The following is a 27,907-nucleotide window of genomic DNA, read 5'->3' as shown; positions in this document are numbered from 1 at the left end:
TTGCAAAGAAACTAATAGAGAAAAGAAGAAACCATTAACATAATCATGTATAGAATTTTCTTTCAAATCTAATTGATAGTTTTGTTGACAGCCTTCAATGTTTAATATGATTGTTTTTTGTTTTTTTATCCTTCACCAAAAGGTGAAAGAACGTAGAAATGGTGGGTTTGCGCACTTCTGTCACTCACACTCTTCTATACAATGTATGTGCTATGCATGCAATGTTGGCATTTCCCATTGTTTAAATTTACAGATTGGAGTACTAGTGCGCAACATCTACATTTTAATGCATTTCTTGTCGAACTTGTAAAGAATGAATATCCCGAAATTCTACAGTGCATATTTTTTAGGTTTCACAATAGCGTTATTTGTTTGATAAGTTGCTGTCATTTTTTTAGTGCCTGGACTTTGTGTATTAACTTGTTATTGTTCGCTTAAAAATTCAAAGGCGGATCACTACTAAAAATGGTAGTTTACCACTAAAAATGGTAGTTAAAAACTCTCCATTATTTGTAAAGCTATATGATTTTTAAAGGAATAGAAAGACCAAACAGCATCGTCAATAATATTTTGTTATTTTATTTTACATCCATGAATCCAGGAGTTATCCTTGACTTCTTCGTTTCAGGACCAGCAAAATCTATTTTAAATTACAAAATACTAATGTTATTAACTTTTATGAGATCTCAAACAAGGCAAGACAAGTTAATTATATGTTAACATAAATATGCTGTTTATATTAGTTCTTTTTTATGAATATGAAATTTTGTATTTTGATGATTGTTTTTATATATTGCTGTTTCTTCATATAGAAAGTGGCGTTCATATGGCATCCATATTGTTAAAGTATGATGTTGAAATGAAATGCTTACAAATTAGGTCTTGTTTTGTATGAATTTGAATTAAGTGCATGAATACTAGTATTTCATTTTACATCATTTGACTATTCGTACATAAACTTTCTCTGTTAACATGTTTTGTTCATCATCCTATTAATTACTTGATGGTTATAGTAGCATTGTACATAAATTGTTTTTTTATAAAAAGTTGTTTTGATTCTGTTAGGTATGAATCTAGCCAACTTTCATAGTATTGGAAAAATGTGTGTGTACTTATAGTGTTACTGGATTCAGTGTCCTTTAAGTGTGTTGGTCTGTCCTGAAACTTGTCCACCTTGTAACTTTCCCATGCATTGTGAAATGACTCTTAGCAAATGTTTACTTATAAGATGTTGTGTCATGCTCAAGAACAATTTGGCTACTTTTTAGGTCAACTTAAAATTTGAGATCACCAAGTTTATACAAAAGAACACAAATAAGAGACGTTATGTTGCAACAAGGTAAAACTAAACTGACATATATTAACTGAAAAATGTTAAAATACAGCTTGGCATTGTATAATTCTACAAACTTATTTTAAAATACTTAGGAGCAATTATACATCCTATATCAAAGAGTGGGAGAGCACAAGAGTCCCATCTTTCTTGAAGGTCATTTATCATCACAATAGGGTGTTCTGCTAAAGTATAATTGAATACTAGTAACTTAGCACGAAATGTTCATGGATATGAGATGTTGTGAAATGGGCGAGAACTAATTTGTCCCTTAAAAGGCCATGCTCAAATTTTCAGTTCATATGTCAAAATACAAAAGTGTTACTTATAAGATAGTGAATGTGTGCAATTATAATTGGGCGGCTTTCTCCATGGTCAATAATTGTTGAATTCTCTCATTAACTAAAGATAACTGTGTGAACAATGCATGAAATTATTCTTTTGTTAATGCTTAGTTCATCATGTACATGACGTAATGCTAAATTGCAAAGAAAAAAGTGAAAATTATATAACGTGATATGTTAAAAAGTAATTGGAAAAAGTTTGGCTAGGTTCAGAGATAACTACTTTCTGTTGAAAGAATACATCTGAAAACCACATCTTAAAAGTTTTGTTGAATTGGCATTAGTAGTATTTTATGTTTTATGTATGTTTTGAGTAGTGGTATTTCTGTGTTCATATGGACTACATGTAATTCAACTTTAAAATGTAAATTGTTCCTGTTTGTTTTGTTCTTTCATGTTAATGTTAGAGAAAATGCATAGTGGTTTAGTGTTTTCTGTAAATAAATAATTCATCTATCAAATGCTTCAGTATTATTTTTCCAGTTGAACAAGTACACAACAGTTTCAGTGCACTTCTGAACGTATTTGTTTAAGTACTTTAAACAAAAGTTATCTGTAGCTGAAATATCACTACTATCTGCCACAGAAATTGATTTCGAAGTAGTACTTACTATATAAAAATAAATTCAATTGTTAAAGCTTCACAATACGCCTAAGTTGCACTAAAACAGAAGGAGTTGTTTATTGAAGCTTTTATATTTAATAACATTCAAAGGGAAATTACTTAACAAAAAAAACTAGAGCTTTGTCACAGACGTGACGTGACGAATACCCCCACATGCATTGACACAGAATATTGTGCATGTTGTCTTCACAAAAAACAGCGGACACCATACCCAATGTCTAAAATGCACTAAGCTACTCTGTGACCTAGTTTTTGACCAGGCATGGCTTATGTTCGAACTTAACCTACACATCATCTATACACAACTTCTGACCAATTGTGGTGAAGATCAGATGAAAACTACTTAAATAAGAGAGCAGACACCATGTTGAATGTTAAAAAACACATTAAGTGACCCTGTGACCTAGTTTTTGGCCCGGCATGGCCTATGTTCAATTTTGGCCTCAAGATCTAGATAAAACTTCTGACCAAGTTTGGTGAAGATCAGATGAAAACTACTTAAATTAGAGAGCAGACAACATGCTGAATGTTTAAAAAGCACCAATTGAGCCCGTGACCTAGTTTTTGGTCCGGCATGACCCATATTCTAATTTGACCTAGACATCATCTAGATACAACTTTTGACCAAGTTTGGTGAAGATCAGATGAAAACTACTTGAATTAGAGAGGGGACAACATGCTGAATGTTTAAAATGCACGCATTAAGTGACCCCGTGACCTAGTTTTTGGCCCGGCATGGCCTATGATCAGACTGGACCTAGACATCATCAAGATACAACTTCTGACCAAGTTTGGTGAAGATCAGACGAAAACTACTTGAATTAGAGAGCGGACACCATGCTCAATGTTTAAAACGCACTAAGTGACCCCGTGACCTAGTTTTAGACCTGCCATGACCCATGTTCGAACTTGGCCTAGACATCATCTGGATACAACTTCTGACAAAGCTACTTGAATTAGACAGTGGACACCATGTGCAATGTTTAAAACGCACTGTGTGACCCCGTGACCTAGTTTTTGACCCGGCATGACCCATATTCAAACTTTACCTAGACATCATCTAGATACAACATCTGACCAAGTTTGGTGAAGATCGGATGAATACAACTTGAATTAGAGAGCGGACACTTAATACAGACCGACCGACAGACAGACAAGCTCACTCCTATATACCTCCCTAAACTTTGTTTGTGGGGATATAAAAACATCACCAAACATTGACAATAATTATGTGCTTACATGTAGTTTTCACTTGGGGGAAAAGAAATTCTCCTAGTTTTGAATAAACTTGCATGAAAAATGTACGACCGCCTAAATTAACATATTCTATATATATAAGTAATTAAATCTAAATTGTTTACAAGGCAATAACTTTAAAAAAAAAAAGATGGCCCTAGTTCGCTCACCTGAGAGGAGTCGGTTCATTCAATCTTTACCGAACGTCAAACTTGACCTAGATATTGTCCAGACAAACATCCTGATCAAGTTTCATCATTTTTGAACCAAAACTCTGGCATATAGAGTGATTTTGTTTTTGTAAGATTTGACCTGGTGACCTATATTTTGAGTAGACCCCCCTTACCAAACATCAAACTTTGCTTACAAAAATAAATATGACCAAGATTGATAAAATATGAAACAAAATTTTGACCTCTAGTGTTTACAAGGATTTTGTATAATATAATGAAAATTTGGACAATCTAAGGGCAATAATTATGGCATTAATTATGTGATACATATAAAACCAATCTTTTCACCAAGTTTCATGATGATTGGGCAAAAAATGTGACTTCTAGAGTGTTCACAAGCTTTTTTTACTATATGAATATGAGAAAACTGCCCCCCCCCCCCCCCTGGCAGCCATGTTATTCAACTGACCGGAACCATTTTCAAACTCAACTCTCATATCAAGGAAACAAATGTTCTGACCAAATTTCATGAAAATTGGGCCAAAAATGTGACTTCTAGAGTGTTCACATGTTTTCACTATATACATATAGAGAAAAATGCCCCGGCCACTGGCGGCCATGTTTTTTCACCGATCTGGATCATTTTCGAACTCGTCCGAGATATCAATAAAACCAATGTTTTGACCAACTTTCATGATGATTGGGAAAATATTGTGACTTCTAGAGTGTTTACAAGGTTTCTCTATAGCCAAATAAGGAAAACTGCACCCCCCGGCAGCCTTGTTATTCAACTAACCGGAACCATTTTCGAACTCAACTCTCATATCAAGGAAATAAATGTTCTGACCAAATTTCATGAAAATTGGGCCAAAAATGTGACTTCTAGTGTTCACATGTTTTCACTATATACATGTAGAGAAAAATGCCCCGCCCACTGGCGGCCATATTTTTCCACCGATCTGGACCATTTTCGAACTCATCCGAGATATCAATAAAACCAATGTTTTGACTGACTTTCAGTGATGATTGGGCAAAAATTGTGACTTCTAGAGTGTTTACAAGGTTTCTCTGTAGCCAAATAAGGAAAACTGCACCCCCCCCGGCAGCCATGTTATTCATTTGACTGGAACCAATTTGAACTCGACTTTCATATCAAGGAAACAAATGTTCTGACCAAATTTCAGGAAAATTTGGCCAAAATTGTGACTTCGAGAGTGTTCACATGTTTTCACTGTATACATATAGAGAAAAATGCCCCGCCCACTGGTGGCCATGTTTTTTCACTGATCTGGACCATTTTTCGAACTTGTCCGAGATATCAATAAAACCAATGTTTTAACCGACTTTCATGATGATTGGGCAAAAAATGTGTCTTCTAGAGTGTTTACAAGGTTTCTCTATAGCCAAATAAGGAAAACTGCCCCGCCCACTGGCAGCCATGTTATTCAACTGACCGGAACCATTTTCGAACTCAACTCTCATTTCAAGGAAACGTATGTTCTGACCAAATTTCATGAAAATTGGGCCAAAAATGTGACTTCTAGAGAGTTCACATGTTTTCACTATGTACATATAGAGAAAAATGCCCCGCCCACTGGCGGCCATGTTTTTTAACCAATCTGGACCATTTTCAAACTCGTCGATGATATCAATAAAACCAATGTTTTGACCAACTTTCATGATGATTGGGCAAAATTGTGACTTCTAGTGTTTACAAGGTTTCTCTATAGCCAAATAAGGAAAACTGACCCGCCCACTGGCGGCCATGTTTTTCAACGGACCGGAACCACTTTTGAACTCAACCAACATATCATTAAGACAAACAATTTTACAAAGTAACATGAATATTGGGCATGAAATGTGACTTCTACAGTGTTTATAAGTTTTTTCTTTTTTTTTGACCTAGTGACCTAGTTTTTGACCTTGCACGACCCAGTTTCGAACTCGACTGAGATTTTATTGGGACAAAGCTTCTGACCAAGTTTCATGAAGATCACACAATAAATGTGGCCTCTATAGTGTTTACTAACAAATGTGGACGGACGGACATCGAGGACGACGGCCAAAGTCTGGTCACAAAAGCTCACCTGAGCAATCAGGTGAGCTAAAAAATCAAGCCTTAAAATATGTTCTTTTTCATATGAAGACAATTATTCTAAAGTAGTATGATCAAAATCATCTTTAAAAATGATTGAGTAAATGTCCAAAGAAGATTGTTGACAGGCCACCAAACTCGTACAGAAGGCTGCCATTAATTTCTATATCCTTATGCCTTTTTGCTGATGATGTGCTTTTGTGATGGCATTATGTACCTCGTCCGTCACCAATATTTACTCTGTACAGGTAAACATTCTGGAGGTCCAATCTTCATGAATGTTTGCCTAGTTTCAATAGCTCAAATGAAAGAAAACGCAGGAAACTCAAGAACCAACACTAATAGCCTTAACTTCAACTTGGTCAGAATATGTGTTCTTACTTTGCCTCGGCTGAAATTGAAAATATTAGTGGCTTGTCAAAAAACATGGCCACCAGGGGTTGGAGTGATTTTCCTTATATGGCGATAATGAAACCTTGTTACAGCTTAGAAGTCGCTCTATAAGTCTAACCTGCATAAAACGTCAGAACATTTAATCTTATGGTATCTCAGCAAGTTAAAAATGGTTCTAGTCCGTTCAAAAACATGGTTAATAAGGGACTGGGCAGTTTTTACAAATGTGGCTTTAGTGAAACCTTGTTAACGCTCTGTTAGTCACATTAATTGTCTAATCTTCATGAAACTTCTTTACAATATTTTGTCTTAATGAAAACTCCGCTGAGTTTGAAACTGGGTAAAGTGCGGTAACAAAAATATAGATCACTTGGTCAATTAAATAACAACAACTTCTTAACACTACAGAAGTTGTATTTATTGTGCAATCCTCCAGAGGACGTGGTCAGAAATGCGTTCTTGTGATATCTTGGCAAAGTTTAAACATTGTTCCAAACCGTTGAAAAAACATCTTGTTTTTGTTATTTTTAATTTATATTTGTTTTGCTGTTTTCAACAGATTAGCAAAACCGTTGAGAAATTAGTCTCTTGGAATAAATAAAGCATAAATGTTGATAAGGAAAGCTTTGTCCGTCTTGAGCCTGCAGTACATCGCCTCATATGAACCTAGCTTTATGCACGTCCTTCAAAGATCAAGGTCAATGGTTCAAGACTGAACAAAGGCAACAGCGCTTTGAATTGAAACATTTAAGATGGTTGCTGTTTACCATTTCTCTTAAATTTATATTAGTAAAGAGTTCATTCAAAGACAAAACTGATGTATTTTTCAATGTAACATGTTTCCAACTTGTTGTAAGAATTAAAAAATTGAGCATAAGGTAAATGCATGTTTTAAGTTTTAAATTGTTTTTTCGAAAGCATGAGAATAAATTCAAGAGCATGCATTAATCTCGTGGTTTTGCCACTTTCATATCTCGCCAATGTATACAGTACTGCCAAAGTGGCTTAACATTTTCTGCAAGTAATTGACTACTGAAATATTTTGTATTTGATTGTAGAAGAATGCATCAAAAGTACACATTTAATAATACCTTCAATTTAAAATGTTCTGTTTATTTCTATTCAAAATATTGTACAAGACACTGGTTAGGGATGAGTAAAAATACTAACAGTTCAATAAAATTAAGTGTACATAGAGGATATTTGTTTGATTCGATGGAATATCGATTTTATTTCACGAATGATCATATAAAATAATATTTTCACTGAAAATATGAATTTTTATGATCACTCGTGAATTAAAATCGATATTCCATCGAATCCAACACATTTTTATTTAAGCTTTTTTCACCACTTATTTATATTGTAAAAGAGTTGAACTGGATAATTTCGCTGGATTCACGATGTCATTTTGTCGAAAAAATGACGTTATTTCACAGTTAAAACAGTGAAATACCAGTTTTATTTCACTAATTTTTCTCTATAAACCATCGGAGAGCATAAAATAAATTTTTATAATGCATGAAACGTGTAAAATATCAACTAAGATGTATGAACATTTGCAAAATGAAAACATGATTTATAATCATTCTTTGGAAATGGGAATGGTCATTGTTATTTAACTGGGAAAACCTTGGTTAATATACTTGCGTTTAGTGTCTTCAAAGATTAGTTTGTGAAGTCTGACCTAGTGACCTGAAAATCAATAGGGGTCATCTGCCAGTCATCATCAATATACGTATGAAGTTTCATGATCCTAGGTGTAAGCTTTCTTGAGTTATCATCCAAAAACCATTTTACTGTGTCGAGTCACCGTCTTGACCTTTGACCTAGTGACCTGAAAATCAATAGGGGTCATCTGCGAGTCATGATCAATGTACCTATGAAGTTTCATGATCCTAGGCGTAAACTTTCTTGAGTTATCATCCGGAAACCATTTTACTGTGTCGAGTCACCTTGACCTTTGACCTGAAAATAAATAGGGGTCATCTGCCAGTCATGATCAATGTACCTATGAAGTTTCATGATCCTAGGCATAAGCGTTCTTGAGTTATCATCCGGAAACCATTTTACTGGTTCGAATCACTGTGACCTTGACCTTTGGCCTAGTGACCTGAAAATCAATAGGGGTCATCTGCTAGTCATGATCAATCTACCTATCAAGTTTCATGATCCTAGGCGTAAGCGTTCTTGAGTTATCATCAGGAAACCATTTTTCTGTGTCGAGTCACCTTGACCTTTGACCTAGTGACCTGAAAATCAATAGGGGTCATCTGCAAGTCATGATCAATGTACCTATGAAGTTTCATGATCCTAGGCGTAAGCGTTCTTGAGTTATCATCCGGAAAACATTTTACTTGTTCCAGTAACCGTGACCTTGACCTTTGACCTAGTGACCTGAAAATCAATAGGGGTCATCTGCAAGTCATGATCAATGTACCTATGAAGTTTCATGATCCTAGGCGTAAGCGTTCTTGAGTTATCATCCGGAAACCATTTGGTGGACGGACGGACCGACCGACCTACATGTGCAAACAATATACCCCCTCTTCTTTGAAGGGGGGCATAAAAATTAGACACCAGTTCTTCTTGCATATACAGTACAGCCAAAGCGGAACAAATGTATTTCGCGATCCGCGACGGCAAGACGAAACGAGTCGATGCCGCGTCAGTCGTTGAAGCCGCGTCAGTATGCGGCGGCAAGTCGCATTTCGCCGCGAAACTTCGCATCTGTCCGCCGAGGCATGCCGCGATCCGCGACATGATGCCGAGTCCATGCGCATCATGAAATAAAAAATCTTTTAAAAATTATTAGTCACATGTAGTTAACAAATTTTGAAAGAACAATTATAATAATAATTAAAATCATAATAAATTTATTGTGCGCCGATTGTATTAGCATATAAATGTAAGCATAGTTAATGTGTCTGGCCAATTAAGTTTGTTTCCCGCCCGTAGTGTATGTATTTCACACATAAACAAGGTCACGTTATTATGTTTTCGCACATACAAGTGGTCAAGGCTCCAGCATATGGTGGATTTATAAATTAATTGCATGTTGATTTTGCTATTCATTTAAGCTGAGAAAATTAGCAGTTTGAAGCCACATCAATATTCAAGACGGTGACGACGTCTTTGTTGTTTTGTTAATTATCAGCTTATTATAACTATTGTTTGAATATGCGTATATAAACACGTTTTATTTTGTTCATGTTATACAGTTAATATCGCTACTTATTACCCGATTATCCCGTATATTCCAGTTTTAAAGCAAATGCTGGTAAATATTTACGATACACAAACATTCTCGATATTTCCTTAAGTGTCAAATACATTTTGGCATTTGTTACTATTTATAGAGATGATGAAATAACGTCTAATCGAAGCGTTTTTTCCCACTGAACACGCGATTTACGCCTGACGTGATGTTCATGTATTTATACAACACAAAATACACCCAAACTTTCCAAACGACGTTCTTCATGTCTGCATAATTTTCGCGCGCTTTTCATGAAACAAAGGATATTTTAGCACTGTTTATTTGACGCTAGAATTTGCCTAAGGTCGCGTTGGCATTAAAATTCGGAATTGTGTTTCGGATTACAAATTTAATAATGATAATCTTACGAAACATTAACAGTTGCGCGTAATTAATTCTACGCTACACATACATGTATGTACATGTAGGTGGATATCTTTTCACTCGATCCGCCGCGTACGTATGCGGCGGATTTATTCCGCGAAAGTACGCGAGGTTAAAACAGACTCGGCGTCGTTGCGCGGATCGATGCCGAGTGCCACGGCAATACGCCGCGTGAACACACGATTCGGCCGCCGCGTACTAATAATCTGGCCAGTGGCGTAGCCGCGGATTATGTTTGTGCCGCGTTGGCTGTACATGTATACCATGATAATAAACAGTTCTTGATTGGCACAAATCATTATTAATGCCTTGAAAAAAGAATAACTTGTATTTTGGTGTTATGTATTGACATGTAAATATTTTCTTGTATATCAATAAGTCTTCTTTCAAGACCAAGTTCATCTTAGTGAATATAAGTGACTGGCAAACTGTCCAATGACTCAACACTTGAAATAATAACACTGTTTGATGATTTTCTTGATAGAAGACTCAATGTATCCCCTCTGTTACAGCTAGAAGAAGGTGCTGAAAAGTACATTTTAAAGTGAACATACATTTTTGTATCATTGCAATTGTACAAGGCTTTCGCATTATGTGTATACTTAAGAAACAAAATTTCACAACATTTAGGCTTGAATCTATACAATTACAGGGTAAATCTTAAATATTGAAATATATTTTCTTGACAACAATTAGTGTTACATAATATAAACGGATGTCATTTTCATATTAAAAACTTGACTTATGTTCCAAACATATAAGTTTGAAAGGTGAAGTGAGTGTCACTTATGCCAAAACACAAACAGTGACTTCATGGTGAAAACACAGAATTTAGTTAAAAAGGAATACATACAAAATGTTTGTACAAAATAATTAAACAACATGATCACATGTACAAACCATTGTAGAACCTGTAAAGTATGATAATGTCAAACTATTATAAAAGAGGCATTTTCTTAAAGATAACAAAAATCAATACAGATGTCAGCATTTATTTTTTCATTATTTATTGTCCAATGTAATAATATAAGAAAACATAATTAACAAGACTACTGCCAAGCAATATGAGTCCACTACCAGTGAAATTATTTTCAGCAACATTTCTAGTATATTTCTTGCCATAGCAACCAGAATTCTTGATGTAGGAACAAAATGAAATGACGCATAATCTCAATATTGCCATCTATCCATGTTTCAAGTTTCATGAAAAAATATAAAGAACATTTAAAGTTATCGCAGGATCCACCATTTTCAGCAATATTTCTGGTCTATTTGTTGGCAGCAATATTTCTAGTCTATTTGTTGCCATAGCAACCAGAATTCTTGATGTAGGAACAAAATGAAATGACCTGCATTATCTCCATACATGTATTGCCATCTGTCCATGTTTCAAGTTTCATGAAAAAATATGAAGAACTTTTAAAGTTATCGCATGATCCAGAAAAGAGTGACAAACTGACAGACTCACAGAGCCCAAACCACAAGTCCCTTCCGGTTTCACCAGTAGGGGACAATAACAACTTTATGCAATTATTTGATAGTGTTTCATCCAATACAGAAGTCCCCAACTGGCCAGATAAAAACCCTATCAATAAAAAATGAGTGCAACCTTAAATAATTCATATGAAATCAAATTTACATTTAGCAGAGCAATATTACTGGTTTTTCTTACATTACCTAAACTATTTTGTCCTTGTACAAAAATATCATTAGATTGCTATCCATGTGTATACCAAGTTGCATTGTTATTAATTAATAACTTGTTAAAAAATGCATTTCTTCATCTCATCCAATTTTAGTAAAGGTCTGCTGACATATGACATGATCCTCTCATCAGATAGGTATGTATACCTAATGTCATGTTCATATTCTATTTAATGGTACATCTCCAGTAATTTCATATTTATTCTTGAATGTACAGACAGTCAGACGGGTGGCTGAACAGAGGATGGACTGACCAAGAGACATGGCAGATGGAGGGTAAACCTATAGTCACCCCCACTACATGTATTCAACTTATGAGAAGTAGATGTCAACTTGAACAAGTAATGCACATATATAATGCTTACATGTCACTTTCTTGCTGGATTTCAGACTTGGCTACTGTGAATACAATTTTTCCCTGAAAAAAATATGGCATTCAAATATTTTATTCCCAAAACAAAGTGCTCGTGGTCACATGATAGTATGACATTATAGCTCAACCTTGCTGTTATATCATAGCCTTTCAATATGACACATAGAACATATATAACTGTTGATATCCTGTCTAAACACAGGAATGGCATTCACTTAAAGATTTTGTGTCTTACTCAAAACAAGAAATATCTTTAAAAAAGATATACAGCATTGATTATGGTTGGAGTTGGTGAAAGGTAAAGAGTTCAATGAATGAGATCAAATTTAAGCTAGCGAATGTCTTTTTCTGTGCAGTCCTTTGCTGCATCACACGCAATACTGGATGTTACGCGGAGTTTTCGCAGCTTATTTTACATTATGACATATTGCTGATCATAAATGGATGCAAAACAGAAACCAAAAGAAGGATGGACGTGAAATTAAAACATTTAAGTCAACCGGCCACACACGAAGTATCCTTACATATGTTAAATATTGATACGCTCGTTCTTCGAACAAACCTGTTTTAGTGGTTTTTCGGGCATTGCGATTTGATTTGATTATTAACAGTATCGAGAATCATCGCGCTCATGCTTAATACATTGGTCAATATGGTGGAATAATTCTTGTTTAATTAATCAAAAAGTAATATTTATTATGGTATGTTGAAAACACATTAAATCTATTATTGACATACCATAATTATATCGCCGAATATCTTCATTTAACATATTTCTGGTCTAAAGAAAATTCCAGTTCACCTATTCACGCGATAGCGTCTATATTATATAACGATTATTTTACTGGCCACGAACTGACCCTGATACCTTGCGGGTTGGAATGCAATGCATTAAAGTGAGGTTACGTTTCCACTTCTGGAACGACGGCTTGTTAAAAACTTTATACTTTTACATGTTTAATGTTCAATTTCGAAAACAATTAAAAATGGTTTGGCCAAAACAAATATCAGGATATGGAAAAACGATACTTTTATGAACTTAAATATACTAGAACACAGACAGCAATATGGAAGTAATTACTAAATATGAGAACATAGCCTTTAAGTACAAACGCTCGGGCGCTGACAATCCTCTGAATATTAAGGGGCACACACAAACTGTATTGATGTCATGAGTTGAGTGTAAAACTGTTCTATCCATCAAGCCTTTTCATTAGAGATAAAAAATTTCATGATGAACACGCAGTAAAACAGTGTTACATGCTATACTACAAAGACACGATCATGTTTCCAATGTTCTTGGGGATTATGCTCAAATTAGCCAATGCAATAAATGAAGAGTATTCATTCGTGTTTAGCCACAGGAAATTTTATTTGATTTTTATTGGACACGTACAAAGGTCAGGTAAGGTGAAAAGCTGGTCGTCCAAGAAATTATTGGGACAATTTTCTGACAAATTTTCATCAAGATTGGACATAAAATGTGGCCTCTAGCGTTTTAACAAGGTTTAACTATAGCCATAATATATAGCCATATTAGGAAAAATGCCCCGCTCCCTGGTGACCATGTTTTTCTAGCAACCATGACCATTTTCAAAAGCATGGCACTTCAAATTATTGACTTATCTATAGACCCATGAAGTTTCATGATGACATCTGGGGATGATCTGGTATATAGCCCTGAAGTTTTTTACTGACGGATGGACAACGCCAATTCTATATTCCTTCCCCTTTGTCGGGAGATACAAACATGTCATTGAGGACCACCCAATAAAAAATCCTGTGATATTTCATTTTATTATGCCAAGCAGTTCACACAAACATAGATCGAAATCTACATCAACGTATCTCAATACCTCGGAATGAACATTTCATTTCATGCTTATGTGAGCTTAAAAGTAACAAGCATTTAGATATCATTTAGTAAGCATAAGTACATATCTCGTTAACAGAATACCAGTATCAACTTCGAAGAGTTGTCATGTTAAAAATAAAGAGGTTGTGACTTCTGACAGTCATTCAACCCATTAATGTCATTCATAAATTATTTCTCAAGAAATCCAGATGACAGAATACCCCAATGTTGGTTTGCTGCTCTATCTTCCATAGAGCCTCCTGTGCCTCAGTCAGTGTGATGTTCTCCATCTTTGTGTCGTTGACCTTAAGGATAGTGTCACCACGACTGATCTCACCTGAACGTGGGCAGCAACACAGTCATTACAATAAAGGTTGAGTGCTAAAGTCTTGTATCATACAACACTTTCCAGTTTAAGTATCCACATAAACAAATGAACAATTGTCTTTTGGGAAAATCTTTTATGTGTTTAAAATGTTTAACCCTTTGCATGCTGGGATATTTGTCGTCTGCTAAAATGTTGTCTGCTAAATTTCTAAAATTAGCATTTTCTTTGATTTTTTTCAAATAATACTATCAGAATAGCAAACAGTTTGGATCCTGATGAGACGCCACGTTCTGTGGCGTCTCATCTGGATCCAAACTGTTTGCACAGGCCTTCAAAATTCGGTTCCCGCACTGAAAGAGTTTAAAAAAAAGTTCTTGTAACAGATTTCATGTTTTATATGAAATGTTCTATTATCAATGATATGAACTTTTCTCTCAGAATCATGCTGAAATGTTTAAGCTACCTATAAATGCATATCATTTAGTCTGTCAAAAGTATATTATCTAAACGACAAAATGGACATACAGTTAACAGGTTGATAGGTCAAAGGAAAATAGCATCAATATCTTTTCCATGTGCATGATTCCTTAGAGATCTGTGCACTTTTTTCAATACCGGTATATAATTAATGAACAGTTTAAGTAACTTATAAACAAGAGCACCGCATAACGGGTGCCACGCTCGGCTACGGGTACAGTTTTGAATAAATGAAAGCTTGTCAGATTTTATTTTTTTTAAAGGTCACAGTGACCTTGACCTTTGACCCAAAAATGGTTGTGGCGTGTAGAACTCATCAAGGTGCATCTACTTATGAAGTTTCAAAGTCGTAGGTGGAAGCAATTTGATTTTAGAGCCAATGTTCAAAACCTTAACACACGACGCGGACGACAAGACGAGCTGGCTATGACAATACCTCGGGTTTTCTCCCACATGTCATTGTGAAATGTTACAAAGCCCATTACTCTATTGTAAAATTAAAGCTCAATAATACTTTATAAAAGCACCATGATAACATGTCCCCTCCAGAAAGGAAGAAAACAGAAAATGAAGCATAAGGTAAGCTCACCATTTTTATCAACAGCCCCTCCGTAAAAGACTTCAGACACCACAATTTTTCCACCTAGTGGTGAGTCAGTGCCGCCTTCGAGGTCAATATCCAGTGGAACGTCTTCCTCCTGTAACTCAGCAGCAATAACATGAGGAGAACAGAAACAACAGTGACCACTCATTTAGACAAGTATGATGGGCTCTTTATATGATTATACAGACCTACTTGTCTCTGTATTTTGTAATTGACCTGTAGGAATAAGCTAATGAAGGAATAAGTAAATAAGAGGGCCAGAGGCCTACGGTCGCTCATCAGAGACTTCAGGGTACAAAACTGCTCTCAGCAACTTTGGAAAAGTTTCTGAAGCCATTTTCAAACTTGGCCAAAATATCAACTATAGAGTTAATAAGGTTTTACTATAGCCATATAGGAAAAAAGCCCATATTTTTTAGGAACTATAATCATTTTTGAACTCAGCTAAGCTATCATTAGAACAAATGACCAAGTTTCATAAAGATTGGAACATGAATGTGACCACTAGAGAGTTAATAAGGTTTTATTATAGCCATATAAGCAAAAAAGCCCCGCTTTTGGGAGCTATGTTTTTCAACAGACAGGAACTATTTTCGAACTCATCCAAGATATCATCAGCACAAATGTTTTGACCTAGTTTCATGAAGATTGGACTATAAATGTGACTTTTAGATTATTATTATTTTTTTAACTATAGCAATATAGCCATATAAGCAAAAATCCCCCCCCCCCTGGTGGACATGTTTTTCAACAGACTGGAACCTTTTTAAAAATGATCCAATATATCATTCGAACAAATGTTCTGATCAAGTTTCATGAAGATTGGCAATAAATGTGACTTTTAGAGTGATAACAATGTTCTACTATAGCCATACAAAAGCACCCCCTTGCGGGTGCAGACTGCTCATCTATTTTTCTTTTTAAAGGTGTAGGGACCTATCTCAATTTCAATCACAAAGGAGGGAGGGGTGGAGTGGAGAGGGGTGTATAGTGTGGGAGTGTGGTCATTTATTACATTATCATCCAAAAATGCAAAAAAAAATGCAAAAAAATAATAAAAAAATTGGGGGGGGGGGGCGGATGGTTGGACAGTATTTCAAAAATAAAATAAAAAAAAAAATATTTGTGTTTTTTAACCATGATTGAAAAAATCAAGAGATGTTTTTGTCAGAAACACAATGCCTCCTATTGCGCCGCTTTGATTTATTTTCATTTTTTTTACCTTTGACCTAAAAGGGTGACCTTGACCCTGAACTTCCACCACTCAAAATGTGCAGCTTTATGAGAACGCCGCTTTTAAATATTTATTTTTTTAACTTTTGACCTTGAAGGATGACCTTGACCTTGAAGGATGACTTTGAACTTCCACCACTCAAAATGTGCAGCTTCATGATAACGCCGCTTTGAAATTATTTAATTTTTGTTTGACCTTTGACCTTGAAGGATGACCTTGACCTTGAAGGATGACCTTGAACTTCCACCACTCAAAATGTGCAGCTTCATGAGAACGCCACTTAGAATTTTTTTTATTTTTTTTACCTTGAAGGATGACCTTGACCTTGTACTACCACCACTCAAAATGTGCAGCTTCATGATAACGCCGCTTTGAATTTTTATATATTTTTTTTTACCTTTGACCTTGAAGGATGACCTTGACCTTGAACTTCCACCACTGAAAATGTGCAGCTTCATGATAACGGCGCTTTTATTTTTTTTATTTGAACTTTGACCTTGAAGGATGACATTGACCTTGAAGAATGACCTTGAACTTCCACCACTCAAAATGTGCAGCTTCATGAGAACGCCGCTTTGATTTTTTTTTGATCTTTGACCTTGAAGGATGACCTTGACCTTGAAGGATGACCTTGACCTTGAACTTCCACCACTCAAAATGTGCAGCTTCATGTGAATGCCGCTTTGAATTTTATTTTATTTTTGACCTTGAAATATGACCTTGACCTTGAACTTCCACCACTCAAAATGTGATGCTTCATGAGATACACATGCATGCCAAATATCAAGTTGCTATCTTCAATATTAAAGAAGTGATGGCCAATGTTAAAGTTTTCGGACGGACAGACACCATATATTTGACATTTGACCTTGAAGGATGACCTTAACCTTCACCTTCACCTTTCACCACTCAAAATGTACAGCTCCATGAGATACACATGCATGCCAAATATCAAGTTTCTATCTTCAATATTGAAAAAGTTATGGCCAATGTTAAAGTTTTCGGACGGACAGACACCATAAATTTGATATTTGATCTTGAAGGATGACCTTGACCTTTCACCACTTAAAATGTGCAGCTCCATGAGATACACATGCATGCCAAATATCAAGCTGCTATCTTCAAAAGTGAAAAAGTTATGGCCAATGTTAAATTTTTTTTCGGACAGACTGACTGACACACTGACAACTGTTCAGCTGCTGTATGCCAATCAAACTTGCCAGGTACAGTACCCTCATGATAGCATGAAAGTATTTGAAGTTTAAAAGCAATAGCCTTGATACTTAAGAATTAAAGTGGATCTAAACACAAAATGTGACCATATATTCAAAGTTACTAAGTCAAAAAAGGGCCATAATTCTGTAAAAATGACAACCAGAGTTATGCAACTTGTCCTTTACTGTCCCCTTATGAAAGTTTGCGAGTGTTCCAAGTATGTATGCAATATCGATGATACTTTAGGGGTAAAGTGGACCAAAACACAAAACTTAACCAAATTTTCAAGTATAAAGGGCCCATAATTCCGTCTAAATGCCAAATTTTAATTTTCTAAGTATAAATAGGGCACATAATTCTGTCAAAATGCCAGTCAGAGTTACATAACTTTGCCTGCAAAGTCCCCTTATGATAGTTAGTAAGTGTTGCAAGTATGAAAGCAATAGCTTTGATACTTAAGGAACAAAATGGACCTTAAAACAAAACTTAACCAAAATTTTCAATTTTCTAAGCATAAAAAGGGCACATAATTCTGTAAAAATGCAAGCCAGAGTTATCTAACTTTGCCTGCCCAGTCCCCTCATGATAGTAAGTTAGTGTCCAAAGTTTGAATGCAATAGCATTGATACTTTATGAGAAAAGTTGACCTAAATGAAAACTTAACCGGACGCCGACACTGACGCCAAAAAATAGATGAGCTAATAACGAAAAATGCCCTGCCACATGGAGGCCATATTTTTAAACCAACCCAAACCATTTTCAGAATCGACCAAGATATCATTGGACCTAATAATCTGACCAAGTTTTATGAAGATCAGACAAACAATGGAGCCTCTAGTGTGAACAAGACAAATGTTGATGACGCATGGCGTACCATGTACTGCTGACAACTTACAAAAAACGATCACAAGAGGTCACCCTGAGCACCTTGTGCTCAGGTGAGCTAAAAACAAAAGGATTTAGTTTAGTTTTAACTTATTTATTTCAGCTCAAATGCATTGAAAGCCCTTGGCCTTTTGAGACACTTTCAAGTCCATTAACTGGGTAAGACCAGTACTTAATGTCTAACGGGGTGATCTAAAAAGGTTCTGTGTGGATTGTACTTTGACCTCCTGCTTTCTAGTTAGACACCATATCCATTTATATGTCAGCAATAAACAAAACTACATCAGGGGACAAAAATTTCACTCGTCCGCTCGTATTGACGAGTGAAATCTTGAAAGGAATTTCCCTAAAGCTCTCGTCCTGTAACTCGTCCTGCAGGACGAGTGAAAAAAGCTGATGTTAAAATATGTACATGTATTCTCTGACCAGCAAGACTTTTTTTCATTAAATAAAATCATATTCTTAAAGCATATCTTTTCCGAAAGTAGAACGCAAAGCAACCGGAAATTGTTATTGTAAATTTCATACAGCAGGTGCACGTTGTTATGCGAGACTGTGTCCCGAGTAAATATTGGGTTTTTGGTGTAAACTTTGCGCGCCCATGTTGACATGGGAACCATACTACTGCATTCACTGTATGTATTGATTTTTAAAGATTAAGTTAACCGCAACGTATGGTTTTAAACCATTTCTTTTGTGATCAGCTGGCAGGATTAACTTAGTAAGCAGCATTTTAGCAGTGATATAGGAAACTTTATTAGTCATATCAGCCCTTTGCAATCTTTGTTTCACACATATTTGAAGGACGAGTGCATGTGTTTGCAGGACGAGTGAAAATGTTAATGCACTCGTCCTGCAGGACGAGTGCAGTTTAGCAATACTTTTGTCCCCTGCACATTGTAAACAAAACTTAAAAGGTTTGGACAGTTTAAAAGGTCAATCTACGTTTTACTAATGGCTTTATACAGAGCCAAACTACATCAAACAAACAAATAAACTCAGTGATTAACTGTTCAAATATATTTAAGGAAATTCATTTACTGCCTCATAACCCCTCACCTTTGTTATGGCAACTTCCTTAACCATCTTCTTTGTCAACTTTCCAAAAGAACTCTAAAAGAAGATCCAAACACATTGTCAAAAGTATTTCTTCAGGTTTTTTTGCAACAAGAAAATATTTATTACAAAATCAAACAATAGCTGTGATACTTTAGGAATAAAGTGGACCTAAACACAAAAATTAACCAAATTTTCAATTTTCTAAGTATAAGAGGGGCCATAATTCTGTCAAAATGCCAGTCAGAGTTACATCACTTTTCCTGCACAGTCCCCTTATGATAGTAAGTGTTGTAAGTATGAAAGCAATAGCTAGTTATCTAACTTTGTCCCCTCATGACTGTTAGTAAGTGTGCCATGTTTGAATGCAATAGCTTTGATATTTTATGAGAAAAGTGGACCTAAACACAAAACTTAACCGGACACCGACGCAGACGCTTCTGAAGGTGATGACAATAGCTCATTTTTTTTTTTTTCAAAAAATAGATGACCAAAAATTTTTTTTTTTAGATTTTCTGGAAAAAAATCTGGGAGTAGAATAACCGAACTTTAAGACTTTTTCTATACTGAGGTTAACCCTTTGCATGCTGGGAAATTTGTTGTCTGCACTGAAATAGTTAAGTGTACACAAATCATGTCTTATTACACTTAATATTTTCCTTTGCTAGATTATTATTATTAACCTTTTTGTACTTTCTTGAATTGAAGTTCGAAACTTTCCTTCTGCAAGTGTGCAAAAAAATATAAACATAAAAAGATCAAGATGCAATCACAATTATTTACCATTCAAAATGTGACCCCATGCCACACATTACCTTTGATCCTGTGGCTGCCCCCATCAGGGTGGGCTTCATGGAGTTGGTAGGTCCACCCCTGCCTGCAAGCACTGCCGACTGAAGTGGACATGGGGAAGAATAGCAGTAAGTCATAAATGTCTTTGTATACAAATACTTATGCAATATATGGGATGGATGTTAAATTGACTGTCAGGAAGTGATTTGTAATGAAACAAGAAACATCCTGTCACAAATGTACAATTATTGAAATTTGCACAAACCATTTTGACAAATGACAGAGACCTGCAGAGTAATTATGAGTTCTTTCTTAAGAATAATCTTTAACAAAAGCAATAAACTTGTGCCATATTGTATGTGCATCCATAAATGTATTTAAAGGGATCTTTTCACGTTTTGGTAAATTGACAAAATTTAAAAAAGTTGTTTCAGATTTGCAAATTTTCTTTTTAGTTATGATATTTGTGAGGAAACAGTATTACTGAACATTTACCATAGTCTAATATAGCCATTATATGCATCTTTTGACAATTTTTAAACCTAAAAATTATAAAGCGTTGCAACGCGAAACAATAGAATAATTTGGAGAGTTCTGTTGTTGTCGTTAAATTTTGTGACACTACGAAGATTGCTTTTAAAAGGTATTAAATACATTACCTATGTATACTCGGCAGAATGGCCGAGAGGGTAAAAGCGTTTTTACTTCAGGACCTCGGCAGGACTCCAGGGGTCACTGGTTATAAACCTGCTCCAGGCAAAGTTTTTTTCCTTTTTTTTAATTTTATTCTTTATTTTTTACTGCAGCTTTTACGATCAAATGTTTACATTTATCAAAGTATTTAATGAATAACTTCAGAACATGCCACAATCTGTGAAAAGGCCCCTTTAAAGGACAAATACAGGTTTGAGTAAGGGTAGCATATGTAATTTTTACATTTTCATTCAAGTATTATTTGCTTTGGGTTTTACAAGTTACAATAATCACAACTTGTTGTAAAGGACTGGTTATATTGCACAACAATAATAAAGTATTTGAAGCCGGTGTTAATGTAATACACTATATAATCCAGTAAATAACTTTTTTGGGGGATTTATTATTATAGGATCATAAGATAAGATTGGTTATTAAGTAAAATCACTCTGTGTTCAGGAAGGGTATGGTGACGTTAAATATTTAAACTTGTTGACTGCAAGCTTACCCTTTGCTGCTGCATTCTCTGGAACTTACCAATAATAAGAAGTGTTTTGAACTCGTAAGAATATTAACTATAATTCATTAAACCACATTTCAATATGTCATTGAATTTATTCTGAAAATATTTTGAATAAATTTATATTTCAAGCAAGACGCGTGTTCATATTCCCAATTACAATAGGTAAGTTTCAAAGAATGAAGAAACAAGCATCAGCCAGTGTTAGTCTAATAGTATAATTGTTAGTTTCAACATTCTACAGGTATTGTAACTTATGGTATGTAGCTTCTTATTACCACCAATGTATCAGATATACAGTATTTTGTTGATTCTCAAAAAAAGGAAAATGCATTTTGAACTATGCTATAACTATAGTGCAAGACTAGAAAACTAGAATTTGTTACAAGTGACAACAAGATGCGTTTGTGAAACACAATGTCCCCCTATATGATGTTTGACATTAAAGGATGACCTTGACCTTGTGAAGGATGACCTTGACCAGCTCCATGAGATACACATGCATGCCAAATATCAAGTTGCTATCTTCAATATTGCAAAAGAATTCATAAAATAAGCGATTTGGGCCACATATATTTGACCTCTGACCTTGAAGGATGACCTTGACCTTTCACCACTCAAAATGTGCAGCTCCATGAGATGCACATGCATGCCAAATATCAAGTTGCTATCTTCAATATTGCAAAAGTATTTATAAAATAAGCGATTTGGGCCACATATATTTGACCTCTGTCCTTGAAGGATGACCTTGACCTTTCACCACTCAAAATGTGCAGCTCCATGAGATACACATGCATGCCAAATATCAAGTTGCTATCTTCAATATTGCAAAAGTATTCATAAAATGAGCGATTTTGGCCACATATATTTGACCTCTGACCTTGAAGGATGACCTTGACCTTTCACCACTCAAAATGTGCAGCTTCATAAGATACATATGCATGCCAAATATGAAGTTGCTATCTTCAATATAGCAAAAGTTATTGCAAAATAGTTAAAGTTGGCACAAACAGACAGACAGACCAACTGACCAACAGACCAACAGACAGACAGGGCAAAAACAATATGTCCCCCACTACTATAGTGGGGGACATAAAAATAAACCCGATGGCACATGGTGGTCCATTGTAATATGCAATTGTATTTATATATATATACACCCCTAGGATGTGGCAAATTATATAAATTTATACCAGGGGCATGGTAACTTGGTAAACCATAATACAATAAGACATGCAAAATGTCTAACCTGTTGGCCTTGTGGTTTCAGTAGATTCAGCAGATTTTTTCACTATATATATAAAAGGAAAACAAGTGACCTATAGGGCTGAGCAAGCTTTCACCCCAAGGGGGAGATTTTAACAAACTTCCTTTGTAAAGGACCACCAAACTAAGTTACTTGTTACACGCAACTACCAAGGCCCTGGGCCTTCTGGTTTCATAGAATATTTTAGATGTTTCCACTAGATTTACATAAGAAAACAAGTTACCCAGTGGGGCATAATTTGAACAAACTTGGTAAAACCCACATTACATTATATGCCAACAAACTAACCTCTGGGCCTTGTAGTTTCACAGGAGTGTTTTGTCGATGTTATGTATACAGGAAAACAAGTAGGGGCCATTTCTCACTCCAGGGGCATGGTTTGACCAAACTTGGTTAAAAATCATTATATGATGTTACACATGTGGACAGACAGACAGATGGACGGACAGACAGACAGTTGTCCATGGTGATTCCTTGGTTACCTGGGCAATGACATGTTGAATCAGTTTTGTGAGAAACCCACTTGAAAACACACATGAAAACAATTGAAAAGTTAGTATTGCTCAAAGTACCTGAAGGTGACAAATCAATTCTGCAAAACAAGTCATAAACACAAAGTATATAACATTTGTTGTATTAATGTTATATCAAATCAGAAATCTAATTGTTCACATGACCTTAAGTATATATATTACAAGCAAGAATAGATGTTTGATTTCTAATTACAAGCAAGAATAGATGTTTGATTTCTAATTACAAGCAAGAATAGATGTTTGATTTCTATAATGAGGAATAAAATCAGTCTTCAAGGTCTTGAAGAGAACGTGTACAAGTACATTAACGTTTACTCAAATTTGTTGTTATATATGAGCAGTAACTCACAGTGTACTCTATTTACATGTACTGTAAATGTTAGTTGATATTATATACTGCAATTACTCTATGTTTTCAGACACTAAAAAATAAATATTTTTGTTTGTATCCAAAAATTTAGACGTGAAAAATATTCAAAACTTACAGGTGAGACAAAAATTAAGGTGTCCGAAAATTATAATTGTATTGAACTAAATGCAATAAATCAATGTACAATAATTTTCTTGTGATTAACTATTCTTTTTCTGCTTAAAATAATAAAAACAAATTCACAGCTTTGCTAACTCTTGCCAGAAATGATAAAGAGCAACATAAAAACAGAAAACATTCTGCTTCCTTAATTGGACGACACTGTTCCAAATGCTGTTGGGCAAATCCATCACTTTCTACCTGTTTACATGGTTATTTACCCAATTACGTGAATTTAATGGTCTGTTGCCCTCAGGCATAAATCTGCAAGGTTTTATGACCATAATCCCATTGTAAAAATCCATGATCCATGATCGAAGTGTCATAAGATAAGCGAAAACAGGACCAAAATCGGTAGAAAAGCGTGGTAAAATATACTGTCCGAAAATTAAGAGACATTAATTATGGACGAAAACCTGTACGTCCTAAAAATTTAGAGTCACGAAAAATAATTATTTTTGCTAAAAAAGAGGGTGTCCAATAACTTATAAAAATTACCTTAAACACATTTGTAATTTATGTAACATATTACTTTAATATCAATGTAAGTTATAATAATGATAATAATGTACATCAAATAATATGAGGCTCGTTATGCTTAATACATGGCGGCTTCCTTTCAAAACAAAATTTCCATCAGTTAGTTTTTTAACAGGAACTGTTTGTATCTTTTTAGAGAAAGTGAATTGACATCCCCCTAATACAATCTGAAGCTAGGTCTCCTTGCAAGTTGATATATCTCAAGTTTCATTATGACTTGTCAATGAAAACTAAAGATGTCCTACAAAAACTGCAATAAAACAACGTTTAACCAGGATTCATGAATTCTTGAAAGCCTGGTTTACAATATGGTTACTATACAATGTATATCTGTTCTCACTGTTACCTGTTGCTTCATTGCAAGCCTTTCTTGGTTTTTCCTCTCTTCCTCCTCAGCTAATATCCGCTCTGTTTCCTCCTTTTGTTCCTGCTCTCTCCTCTTCCTCTCTTCTTCTCTTCTCAAACGCTCCTCTTCTTCTCTTTTACTCCTTGCTTCTTCTTGTAATCTGGCCTGCTCTGTATATATTAACACACTGCCATGTTAAAAAAAAACAACTTCTTTTATGAATACCATTCCTGTTCTCTAACCAATTAACTCGAAGTAATATGTATGTACTCATAAAAGCTCAAAGCATTCAAGAACAAGGAACCGTCGGAGACGGGTGATGCTCCCCAAAGTTTTTTTTTGTCACAATATTGCACTATATATTCAGATAAAAGGAAACGTCTTGAGGGGCATAACTTTGGACAAAATAAAACGATGATGGTTTAGCAACTTAAAAATTTCAAAGAGCCATTACTCTCTAAATAAATCATCTAACCAGAATTCACAAATAACATGCGCATCTCCTCATCTCCTTATAGAAAATTTCAAAGGGACATAACTCTGTGAAAAATCATCCGACCATAACCGGCTGATAATACGCACATCTCCTGTTGGTAGTGAAGCTTCCCATAAAGTTTCATTGAATTCACGTAATAAGTTGCTGAGAAATAGCCCGGACAAGAATTGCACTATATGTACAATGGAAAATTTCAAAGGGCCATAACTCTGTGAAAAACCATCAGACGAGAACTGGCTGATAATATGCACATCTCCTCTTGGTAGTGAAGCTTCCCATAAAGTTTCATTGAATTCCGGTCATTAGTTGCTGAGAAATAGCCTGGACAAGAATTGCACTATATGTACAATGGAAAATTTCAAAGGGCCATAACTCTGTGAAAAATCATCCGACCAGAACCCGCTGATAATATGCTGATCTCCTCTTGGTAGTGAAGCTTCCCATAAAGTTTAATTGAATTCCGGTCATTAATTGCTGAGAAATAGCCCGGACAAAAATTGTTCACGGACGGACACACGGACGGACAGATGAAGCGGCGACTATATGCTCCCCCCAAAAAATTTGGGGGAGCATAAAAACTAGCCACATTAGTACACTTTGCCCATTCATAAAATATCAATACACACAGCACACCTTGCCAAGCATGTCTGACCACTTTTTCTTGACCATTTTAACAATAGGAATGCAATTTTTTTCAAGGTTCCTATTAACAAATCAATGGAGTTTGTATCATTTTTCAGGTTATTTCTGATTCAAGATAAAACCTGTTTTCAAGGACTTTGCAATGTGTGTAAAAACCTTGTTTCGAGGGACAATTGCAGATGCACACTCATGTCACGCACAAACACTTGACAATTTTAACTGCTATATTTAGAGTTCCTCAATCACACTTGTCAATACATGTAATCAATAGATTATGATAAACAAAAATTCTTATTAAAATTCTAAATGCTTATTCAGATTAAAACATTCCATTTGATAAAAAATATATTCTGTGTTGTAAACTCTGCTAAAAACCAGCAGATGGCTTTTATTAAAATAAAAAAAAAATATTTTTAAGAAAAAGTATCATCATAACATATTGTTCAGCTTGGCTGGACATACATATTTAATCCATATTTATAATCATTTTGGTAGAGAATCATGATTTCTTGTTTATATTGTCTGCCCTCATGGAATAATGACCACTTAGACTCATAAATGCCTGTTCATATTTGCTGACCCATATGTAAGTCAGCTGTTCATATTTGCTGACCCATATGTAAGTCAGATGTCATTCAGTAACACTTAAATATTCTCACAAATGAGGAAACAAGCCGATGCGCATGATTACGCCTACTTTTAACAATCTAAAATCTTTTTATTTATTTTGCTAATACCCAAATTAATTACCATTTTAATTATTTGTATAAATGTCAACAGAAAATTTAATATAGGGAAACATCTAATATTAAGGGAAAAACTAGAATTGGGTCAATAACTTTCAATATTTTGCTGGTTCCAAAGGACAAAAATTGCACAATTACAACTTCCTATAATTTGGTAAAATTTCCAAATAAAGAGGTCAGAAGAGTCAGACTTCGAGTTGTCTACAGCTCTGATCTTACCCTGCAGTCTTTGCTGCTCTGCCTTCTGTTGCTTAGCCCGCTGTTCTGCTTGCTGCTCTTCCTCCCTCCTCATTTCCTCTTCACGGATCTGCTCTTCTATCCTCCGCTCCTCCTCCTGGATTTGCCTTCTTCTTTCCTGTTCTCGAAACTGCTCCTTTACCGCATCTTCATCTGAATAGAGCAACAAAATATATGTACATGCAGTGAAAATATCCCCGCATGACTGACAACTCAAAGCAATATTTCTGAAGAAATATAATTAAAAACAATTACAATGCAGGCCTACTACAAGTGACATTTACTACACATCAACAATAAAGGAGATTTTTATCCAAGTATAATGCTTTGTCACATACATAAAGCATTTAAAACAAGTCCTAATTTGTACAATGAAATACTATAATCCACTATTAAATGCTCTTTTGTGATCTCCAAGTATAACCTTGACATTTAGGTAGAAATCCATTGTGCCCACAGGTGTCAACAAGCAAATTCGTTGAATTGATATCCCCTGCCAAGTAAATTTTGTTTATGGATGGGTGTAGAACTTTAAAAAAATGTTTAAGTGAAGGGTTGTGCCTGATAATTGAGAACAATCACATCAGGACAATTTGAGAAACTATTTGGTATGGTAGAATCCTTACCAAACACTTATGGACAGTTATTACAGAATCCCTTGATGCATAGAAAAGGAATGACTAAATAATAAATAATTCATCAAATTTGTGACCTTTGACCTCAATGTGTGACCTTGACCTTAGCTCCTAGGATTATAGGTGTTGAATGTGAATCAACCCCAGATGATTGAGAACAACTATGGCAAGTTTCATGGCTCTGGCTCATGAGTTAATGGAGATAAAGCTCTAAGCTTATATTAAAAAGCATTTTTCCAACATACAAAGGGCCAAAACTCCGTTATTAATAGATGGTGTACAATGCCATTTGGCGTGCATCATCCTCTTATCCATATAAATACTCATACCAAGTTTCAATGAAATCTGCCAAAGCACT

General features: G+C 35.2%; 1 protein-coding gene across 4 annotated transcripts in view; it reads right to left on the bottom strand.

The window, feature by feature from the left end:
• Positions 1–10,151: 10,151 nt before the first annotated feature.
• Positions 10,152–27,907, bottom strand: part of LOC127853235 (harmonin-like) — a 54,784-nt gene continuing 37,028 nt past the window's right edge. For 2 of the 4 annotated variants that reach the window (XM_052387563.1, XM_052387564.1), the window contains exons 14-22: positions 26,897–27,067; positions 24,794–24,963; positions 21,567–21,590; positions 20,389–20,466; positions 19,577–19,630; positions 15,169–15,277; positions 13,996–14,111; positions 11,912–11,964; positions 10,152–10,367 (exon numbers count right to left, since the gene is read on the bottom strand). In XM_052387563.1, the coding sequence (XP_052243523.1) occupies positions 10,355–10,367; positions 11,912–11,964; positions 13,996–14,111; positions 15,169–15,277; positions 19,577–19,630; positions 20,389–20,466; positions 21,567–21,590; positions 24,794–24,963; positions 26,897–27,067 (788 nt within the window). In that variant the 3' untranslated portion in view covers positions 10,152–10,354. The remainder of the gene's footprint in view (positions 10,368–11,911; positions 11,965–13,995; positions 14,112–15,168; positions 15,278–19,576; positions 19,631–20,388; positions 20,467–21,566; positions 21,591–24,793; positions 24,964–26,896; positions 27,068–27,907) is intronic. The other 2 variants (XM_052387565.1, XM_052387566.1) reach the window with 2 other exon arrangements.

Source organism: Dreissena polymorpha, chromosome 12 (assembly GCF_020536995.1).
Source record: "Dreissena polymorpha isolate Duluth1 chromosome 12, UMN_Dpol_1.0, whole genome shotgun sequence".
Classification (NCBI taxonomy): Eukaryota; Metazoa; Mollusca; class Bivalvia; order Myida; family Dreissenidae; genus Dreissena; species Dreissena polymorpha.
The sequence above is the reverse complement of the archived record's forward strand: the minus strand, read 5'-3'. Positions and strand labels throughout refer to the sequence as shown.